The 9,462-nt window shown below is 37.3% G+C and overlaps 1 protein-coding gene across 1 annotated transcript; it reads left to right on the top strand.

Annotated features, from left to right (window-relative positions):
- The first annotated feature begins 5,244 nt into the window (after window positions 1-5,244).
- On the top strand, window positions 5,245-9,276 carry LOC112202896 (YTH domain-containing protein ECT3). The gene is made up of 9 exons (XM_024343955.2): window positions 5,245-5,673; window positions 5,790-5,866; window positions 6,055-6,214; window positions 6,305-6,372; window positions 6,735-7,172; window positions 7,260-7,787; window positions 7,921-8,133; window positions 8,216-8,368; window positions 8,794-9,276. Exons 1-9 carry the CDS (start codon window positions 5,625-5,627, stop codon window positions 8,830-8,832), a joined length of 1,725 nt encoding a protein of 574 aa, XP_024199723.1. The 5' UTR covers window positions 5,245-5,624; the 3' UTR covers window positions 8,833-9,276.
- The last annotated feature ends 186 nt before the right edge of the window (window positions 9,277-9,462 follow it).

A 9,462-nucleotide genomic window follows, 5' to 3' on the forward strand; every position in this document is an offset into this window, starting at 1 on the left:
ACACTTAGTTGCACTATGCCACTAGGAGGCTGCGACAATTTGACAAGGAAAAGAACTCGCCTCTTATCTAGAACCTTCCGCTGTAGCACCGTCACCATACAACAGTACTTTGGTCAAGATCCAACCGCCCTCAGCCACCACTCTGACCGGACCATACCGCGCGACACAAATCCGAGCAACCAGACTAATCCACCACCACCGCCATCAGACCTCGAAATGACCCGCTCACTCATCAAAGAGGGAAGGAGAGAAAGGAGCTCGTCCGGCTGAACCTGCCCACAAAGTTGGAGGCCCATGCAGCAAGGGTGTGCAACTAGACAAGAAGGCAATTATGAAGAGAAAACCCTAGTTTAGAGATAGATATAGATATATAGATATATATATATATATAGATATAGATATATATATATATATATATATATATAGAGAGAGAGAGAGAGAGAGAGAGAGAGAGAGAGAGAGATTTCTTGAATTTTAGCTCAAATCGTGTTGATGTCAAAATTTGGTTCGACAAATATTTTTTGACTTTTCAACCCGCTTTAAAAGAAGAGAATGTTAGTGACATTTCTTAAATTTTAGCTCAAATCGTGTTGATGTCATAATTTGGTTCGACAAATATTTTTGACTTTTCAACCTATTCCGCATAGGACGCATTGAAATGTCAAAGAGTCCACGTAGGACTCTAATCTTTCAACACATTTAAACCTTTCATATAGAAAGAAAAGAAACCCTTAGACATAAATAACCATGACTAGTGAGATGTCTAACATTGCTACTCTAAGTCTTTAACCTTAGACCTCCACCTCTTAGGTCTTGGACAGTCACCATGTTATTGACTTGTCGTCTTGGATAGCAAGGTCAGAGCATACGTGACCTCATTATAAGAACAAGATAATCCAAATGAATCAAGAGCCTCAAACCCCAAGGCCAAGAGTTCGACCCCCAAGGATTAGAAGCTTCTACCCGTAAGGATCATAGCTACGACCTCTAGGGCTAAAGTCTTGACAATCAAGCTCGCTCTTAGAAAAAGTCATTGCAAGGAGACATAGTTAGAGGAAATCAAGGTCCAAGTCTCACCTACTAGGCCAGTTGTCATGCTCTGATGACAAGTATGGTCCGTGGACATGACTCAAGAGTGACATGAGGGGAAGAGACCACATAGTGGTGACAAATATCACCAACTTTGACAAACCCATCCCTTGGAGTGTCAGTAAGCAGAAAGCAAGGGCTGACACCCCTGTTTTATGGGATTGAGTCCATGTCTTTCCCTTTCCTCCTCAACCACCATTTTTCTATAAATACTCAGCCTCCACAAGGCTGAAAGAGAGAACTCTCTTCTCTCCCAACTCTATGCCAAAATTCATAGGAGAGACTCCATCGCTTCTCCCTAATTACTATGCCAAAATATATAAGCTATTCCCTTAGCTCTGTTGCTATGCCAACTTGTTGGGCACTTATTCTTCTTCTTCCTCATTCTTATGTCAAAATGCTTAAGCACCATTCTCTCTTCTTCAATCTCCATAAATGTTCAAACACACTTATCTAATTTAGGCATCAGAGTGTGTTTGGCCAGTGTTAGGCTGGTCCTCCGATAACCTTCCATCTCTTCACATTTGCAAGTCCTTTCGATGGAGTTTTGCCAACTTGAGGCGGTGGATGCCCAGCTTCAGGTGGAGGATGTTATACGTCCAAGCTAGACTGGACGCCTAATGTTAAGAGGAGGACGATATACGCCTAATGTCAGGTGGAGGAAGTCCGAGGCCAGACTTTCAGCTTCACCTAACAAGAGAGTTGTTATGATGTACCTCCTCCAACTTCAAGTGGTGGATGTCTAATGTCATGAAGAGGACGATATAAGCTCGAGGCTAGACTATCAGTTTCACCCAACAAGAGAGCTGGACGCCCAACATCGAGTGAAGAAAACCCGAGGCCAGACTATCAGTTTCACCCAATAAGAGAGCAACAACAATGGTTGTACTTACGCCTCACTCAAGAAGAAAGGAGCGGGTGTCCGAGGCCAAGTTTCCAATCTTACTCAAGGAGGTCGAAGGGAGAGATCACCAAGATCATACCTTCAATAGGAGATGGTTGACCAGACATAAGATCACCAAGACATACCTTTAGTCACAAGAGGTGGACGACTAAGACTGGGCACAAGACCACTGAGGCCATACCTTTAGTCACATGAGGTAGACGACCAAGGCCATACATATAGTCAAACTAATAGAAGGAAAATATACGACCCACTTCGAGAAAACAACCCCACCACTTTACGCTTGGATTTCAACGAATTTTTTATTGACTCGTTGATGCCGAAATTGGCATCAACAAATCATAAAGTACTTTTGTAATTAAAACCATTTAATTTTTACATTATTTTAAAAAAGTCATCCATCCTAAAAATTAAGTCGATAAAAACTTATTGAATCATCGAACCATATGAAATGGACGGACGGTAATTCAACAAAAATATGTACCTTTCCTAAAACCGTCGGTTTGGAGCCCCAAACAAGTGTGTGTTAATGTGTTATCTCCAGATTCAAAAATTCAGTGTCAATAAAGCAATACACGTGCATGGAGGAAGCGTGTTATATATCCAAACGTGGCATTACAGCCTCTCCAAAAATTTGGTTTTGCATTCAATTCAGACTGGCCAATGTGTCCATCGTTTTAAATGGCTGGAAATGGATGTGTTGGCTGGCTTGCTGGCTCAGAATTCTCAAAATCTTACCCACTAAGAAAATATTGACAAATGCAATATACGCATGCCTCTTCTTCTTGGAGCTTCTTCTACCACTTCTAGTTGGCTTTTCTGAAATATCCAAACACTGACTGAACTATTCAACCTAATTAAGTATGTCATTTTTAAAGCCTTAACTCTTAAGCATGCTAGCTTGGTGGCACCTATATAATATGCGTGTGCTGAAGTGTCTACAATGTATTAATAATCCAAACCCTAGAATAGGTGTTGCACTTTGCACCAGATCGATGCATTTTCAACTCTCAGATCGATGACTTTCTGTAATGAATTCATCAGCAAGATTGTTAGACTATTCATTCATCCAATATCTTTTTGTTTATATATTTATGTCATTGTTATTGTTCTAGGTAAGGTCGATATATGATAAATTATATGATTAAATTTAGTTTACTCCCCTGAGGTTTGAAGGTAATTTCATGTTAGTCCATGTTCTCTCAATTTAATCAGTTTACCCCTTGAGCTTTTTGATTTTCCACAACCGTGTCCATTCCGTCCAATTTGAACGTTAAGTTTGACAAAAAAAACCCACTTTAAGGGCTAAAATTGTCATTTCAAGGAAAAAAAAAAAACCATGATTCTTTTTTTTTATCATGGTTTTTTTTTTTTTTTATTCTCTCTCATTGAAGAAGAAGAAGAAGAAGAATTTTTTTTTAGATTGTCATTTCAAGGAAAAAAAAATTCTTCTTTTTTTTTTTGTCATGGTTTTTTTTAATTTTTTTATATTTCTTTCATTGAAGAAGAAGAATTTTTTTTTTAGTCATGGTTTTTTTTTTTTTTAATTCTCTCTCATTGAAGAAGAAGAAGAAGAAAAAATAATTTTGGTCATGGTTTTTTTTTTAATTCTCTTCTTCTTCTTCAATGAGAGAGAAATAAAAAAAACCATGACAATTTTTTTTTTTTATCATGGTGTTTTTTTTTTCCTTGAAATGATAATTTTAGCCCTTAAAGTGGGCTTTTTTGTCAAACTTAACGTCCAAATTGGACGGAATGGACACGGTTGAGGAAAATTGAAAAGCTCGAGAAGTAAACTGATTAAATTGAGAGGACAGGAACTAACATGAAATTACCCCTAAACCTCATGAGGGTAAACTGAATTTAATCCTAAATTATAAATGTAATTAACTGCTGGTTAGAAACAGAGGACAAAGATGAGAAGATAACCATATCCATGTTCTAGGGAACTTTCCTGGTACTTTCAACTATTTTTAACAATGAGCTGTAGTATCTTTATGTATAGGGATCCCCTCCTTTTTCTCTCTTTTTCTTTCTGTTTTTTGCTACAAGTAAAGTAGGGCTTTTCTGTGAGGCATCATATGTGGCATATAATAAATCTGGTTTAGCAGGCAGATATATAAAAAGGAGGTTAGCATATATAAAGCTCTCATGATAATGCACCTGTTTTAGGATGGCATCTCCACCGGGACATGTGGATCATTGTGTATTTGTGTTATTCGAATCATTAATGATTAAGAAATGGATTGGTTGATAAATGTTTGGTTTGATTCCTGAATTGTTTTTAACAATTTGATTAGATCTAGCGTTAGTCTATGCATCTAAAACTTTTTTAGCACACAGTCATATCTCTGATATAGCACGGTCCATTACAGCAGAACTACCTACAGTTGTTGGATAAAAAACTAATGGTTACCCTTCAAATCAAATTTTGAAGCACCCTACATACTAACAAGAAAAACGCCAACTATTGGATTCTGATTCAATAGTTAACGACGATAGATCGAGTTTCGTTGGCACCGATGATCATGCAACAGTCATTCACAGTCACGGATGAACTCGGATCAAAACTTCAGTAAAGAAATTAGAAAATACTAAGAGAGGTTTTTGTTGTTTTGTGCTTACAAATATCAAGAGAAGTTAAAAGATCTTCGAATTTGAAATAACAAGAAGAATTAAAAAAAAAAAAGGATGATGAAGATTGAAGAGTACGTATGCACGCAATAACAGTAGAGAAGGTCATGGAAGGTGGAAGAGGCGTGAGCAAGCATTAATATTCTAGAGGCCATAATGAATTGAATGGTATTCATTTTTCCACCAAAAGCAAAAGAAAAATAAAAAAATATATATATTTGAATGACTCATAGAGTTGGGATGAAACGACACCATGACAGTTACATGCAGTACTTTGACAATAGATAACTATTTAATTAGAAAATAGTTAAAGAACTAATATCATGTTAACAAATTGGGTAATTAATGAATAATGAGATGAGATTATGAATACCTAAAGAGAACCCATAAAAGGGTTGATGATAAAAAATAGAAAGATTCCACAAATAGCCCAAGGACACTAACCAGTACAACCAGAAAAATATATATATATATATATTGCAAAAACTAATTATTCTCCAGATCAACATTATGCAAAGAAAAAGAAGAGACGTGGACGCCTCAACACCGTCCGTTTGTCATAAAATTATTGTTGCTGTTGTTGACTTCACCTCTGTCTGTTAAGCTGTTGGTCTTTTTGTTCTTCTTGTTTCAAGCTTTGAGCAAAACCATAAACTGATAAAACCAATTTTTTCTCTCTTCTTTTTCAGGTCTTTATTTTGTTTTCTGGCTCTGTGATTGTTGTTGGTGTCTTCTGTTTCTGAGTTATATCTCCTCTGTTTATTTATAACCCAAAAGGAAAAAAGAAGAAGGTTAAATATAGGAGTGATAGATAGATAGATTACAGAGTGCCAGTTTTTTAAGGCTCTTTTCTTGTGGTTGTGTCATAGATAGACAGATTATATCCTTTGAGTAAACACAAGATTCTCTCTTTTGTTCATCAACACCAAAAATATCTATTCTTTTCTTGTTTTATTTTTAGTCGATCAATTCAAAGGTCTCTACTTTCTTTTTGGCCATGGCTGCTCCTCAATTTGAACAACACAATCCCCATCCTCATCAGAAAAGTAATCTTTTTATCTTTTATTCTTCTTTCTTTTTCCTCTGAATTTTGTTAAAGAAGATGTTGGTCTTGTTTTGGTGTTTGAGCCTTACTCATCTTTATTCAAATTTCTATGATCAGCTCCCAAACAAGAAGAAGGGAAAGAAAAGGAATCAAACCCAGATGCTCAATCCACAGAGTCCTTCCAATCCAATCTGGTATCATCCCAGTTCTTTGATTGCATCTCCTAAATCATTTACCTACCCAATTCAGGAATTACTTGGTCTTTAGGCCTAAAGCTAAATCTTTCAGGGTTAAATTCTATTGGAAAAGTTGTAATTCTCTTTTCACTAGTCACCCTATCTAATTTGTGAAACATGTTTTTGTGTTTTGTTTGTATATATAGTCCCTCTGCAAGGATGGAAGCTCATCTGATGCAGCATCATGCATATCAACCGCAGGAGATACAACTGCTAGTGTGAAAAAAGGTGATGCAGATGTAGATACAGATTATGAATCCATGGCTTCCTATCCAACAACCGCCTATTATGGATATAGCTATCCAGGTTTGCTACAGATTCTCTAATTATTCATTCCATTATTCTTGTTTTATGAGTCCTATGATGACCTTCATATCTTACTGACCATGCTTACAGGTAGTTATGATATGGAAAACCAAGGATACTATGTCGGTGGAAGTACTGGGATGGAAGCTCAATACCCTGTAAGTTCCTTTATCTAATATGAGATCAATATGTTGAGTTGATTCAACAATAGGGTGTTTTTCACTTTGCACTTTGTTGTTTACAAAGTCCGAATATCATCTTACCCCGAATATGGTGTCTTGGTTTAAATCTGGCAAAAAGACTCATATTTGGGGTAACATGAAATTCAGGAAACATCTCATATCCCGCAATTTGGGTAATGTTCTGTTTCTTTGAAGATGCAATTGAGACTTTTGGATGATGCAAAGTGTAATTAGCCCTTTGAATTACAATGTGTTTAGCTTACTGCTAGTTTTCTGCTGGACAACAGCGTTTTGAAATTTATAACAGATTGATCTTATAGTCACTATTCTTCCTTTAGGTCATGCAAGCAGATAATGGCTCTTTTGTCTACTTGATGCCAGGATATCAGCCTGGCTATGATCCTTACACGCAGTACCTGCCCATGACTACCATCAGTAGTGATGGACAATATGTCGGTCAACAGATGTATTCACCGATCAGCCCCATATACCAATCTCCAATCAATTCCCCTGGATATAATATCCCCTCTCCTCATCCTTACGGGGAGTTAGTCCCAACACCCTACTTGTGGGACCCATCTCTTATTGCAGATGGAACATATGGAAATGGCTACAATGGAGTTTTAGAAACACCGACTTCTAAATCTAATTTCTCATCCCCTAGTTACACTCGTGCTCCGTTCTCTAAATCTTTTACACCACCTTCAGGCAACGCTCCTTTAGAGACTAAGAGCTCAAGTTATGGTGCACGAAATCAGCCAAAACCAGTGAATAAGGTAAATTTTATTTTTCTGTCAGGATAGCATATTGTATTTGTCCTCATCTTGGTCAATTTTTTATGGTTTTTCCATAATGACTTTTAGGCCTCACTGCATGCTCCGACTCTTCAATCAGAAGCAGCAGCGAAAGGGTACTATTCTGTTGCAAAGTTTCCTGTCTATAACCAAGGGACAGGTGGTTTGCTCTATCCAAACAATTCGTTAAAAGCAAATCCAAAGAGTTGGGGTGGTCCTGAGAAGTTGAAAACAAGAAGCAAGGCTAATAGTGTTAGAGATATCAATTTGTTCAGTGAGAAGAACCATGGTCCCAGAACAACCAATCCTAAAGGCGCCTTGGTCTCCCTGGCTGACAAGGAGAATGGAAAATGTGACAGCACAACATCTATTATCAGGAAGGATCAATATAACCTTCCTGACTTTCCAACCAAATATGAGCAGGCACTTTTCTTTGTTATCAAATCGTACAGTGAAGACGATATTCATAAGAGCATTAAGTACAATGTATGGGCTAGTACTCCTAATGGGAATAGGAGGCTGGACAATGCTTATCAAGATGCACAAGAGAATGCGGCACAGAAAGGCTGCAAATGTCCTTTGTTCCTCTTCTTTTCGGTATGCTATAGAATTTAACCATAATTTTGATGCAGGAGTTTCCAGCTGCTGCTTTATATTTATACAAGGCTTTTGTCTCATTTCCATGACCCTACCCTTTTTTTTTTCACTATATTTTGTACTGTGGATTCAGGTTAATGCAAGTGGTCAGTTCTGTGGAGTAGCTGAGATGGTTGGCCGTGTTGATTTTAATAAGAACATGGATTTCTGGCAACAGGATAAGTGGAATGGTTATTTCCCAGTCAAGTGGCATGTCATAAAAGATGTTCCAAATCCTCAGTTACGACATATAATACTTGAGAATAATGAAAACAAGCCTGTGACCAATAGTCGAGACACTCAAGAGGTATGCATAACACCTAGTTGTCAAGTATTATTTGATTTCAGTTTGAGCAGCCATATAATCTCAGGTAATCTTGTATATTCAGGTCAAATTCCTTCAGGGTATCGAAATGTTGAACATTTTCAAAAATTATTCATCAAAGACATCAATATTGGACGACTTTGATTTCTATGAAAGCCGTCAGAAAGTGATGCAAGAGAAGAGGATCAGGCAGTCTACGCCTTACCATGATTTGCAGGTTTGCTACTGCTCTTCTTCGTTACTTCAATCTTTACAGTAGGTAATTAAATAGTTTCCTAGTTTCTATTACTGGCATCTCCAGTCAGAATCATATAATTCTTTGGACCATATACACATTATTGGGGTTTGGAAAGGATATAGGAATAATTTATTGTCAAGATGAATAACAGGATGTGGTTCTTAAAGATGATTCTGTTTGATTACAAAATGATTTACAAAGAAAGCAGGGTTCCTTATTCAAAATAGTGGGTTACGTGTGGTGCCCTTGAAATTCTGAAATTGGGAGCGACTTTATTCTATTCTTTGCTTATAGGATCATCGCAATAATTTAATAGTTTGGGGTTTGCTTTAAATTTCTTGCAACATACGTGTGCATACTTGTGCCTCTTGAGATGTTGAGTAGAGTTGTGATTCATGTTGCAGCATAAAATAGAAGAATTGACTATCACTGCTTTGGAGTAAGAGCCTGCGGTTACAAGCAATGGAAGGAATGAGGGCACTGAAGATTATACACCAGAAGATGTCAGGCAGGACAGAGCAGTTTGGATGTTTTATGTTGCACCTGAAAAATAGGGGAATGTGTTGCCATTTTTGATCAAATGAATGAGATGTGAACTGTTGGCTTGGCTATCAAGGTCGTCTGTTTATAACCTCAAGAACTTGGTCGATATGGTTCTGGAACGCTAGCTCCTTCTCTGCCTCTTGCCTTCTAGCATTAGTTTATCTTTCTGCATAAAATTGTTCCCCACGGTCTCAATCTTCCTCTTCTTTTCCCAATGTAATTGTAAAAAGAAAAAAAGCAAAAAAAATTGTGGTAGTTTCAATTTCTTGACAGATCTCTCAAGTGGGAGAATAAACAGTTCTTACTTTCTCTGAATACAATGGCTACCTAAATCTAGTCATATACCCCCAAAAGGTTGTATATATGCATAAAAGCACCACAGAAGATTCAATCATATTTTCTTCCACATTTGCTCATTTGGTGCAAAGCAAATGTATGACAAAAAGTCGGCCAAATGCCTTTTCTACACTAAAAATCATGATTCAACAAGTCACAACAGACCCTGTGTCTCATAACTTCCTGGTCGGTAT

Source organism: Rosa chinensis, chromosome 5 (genome assembly GCF_002994745.2).
Source record: "Rosa chinensis cultivar Old Blush chromosome 5, RchiOBHm-V2, whole genome shotgun sequence".
NCBI lineage: Eukaryota > Viridiplantae > Streptophyta > Magnoliopsida > Rosales > Rosaceae > Rosa > Rosa chinensis.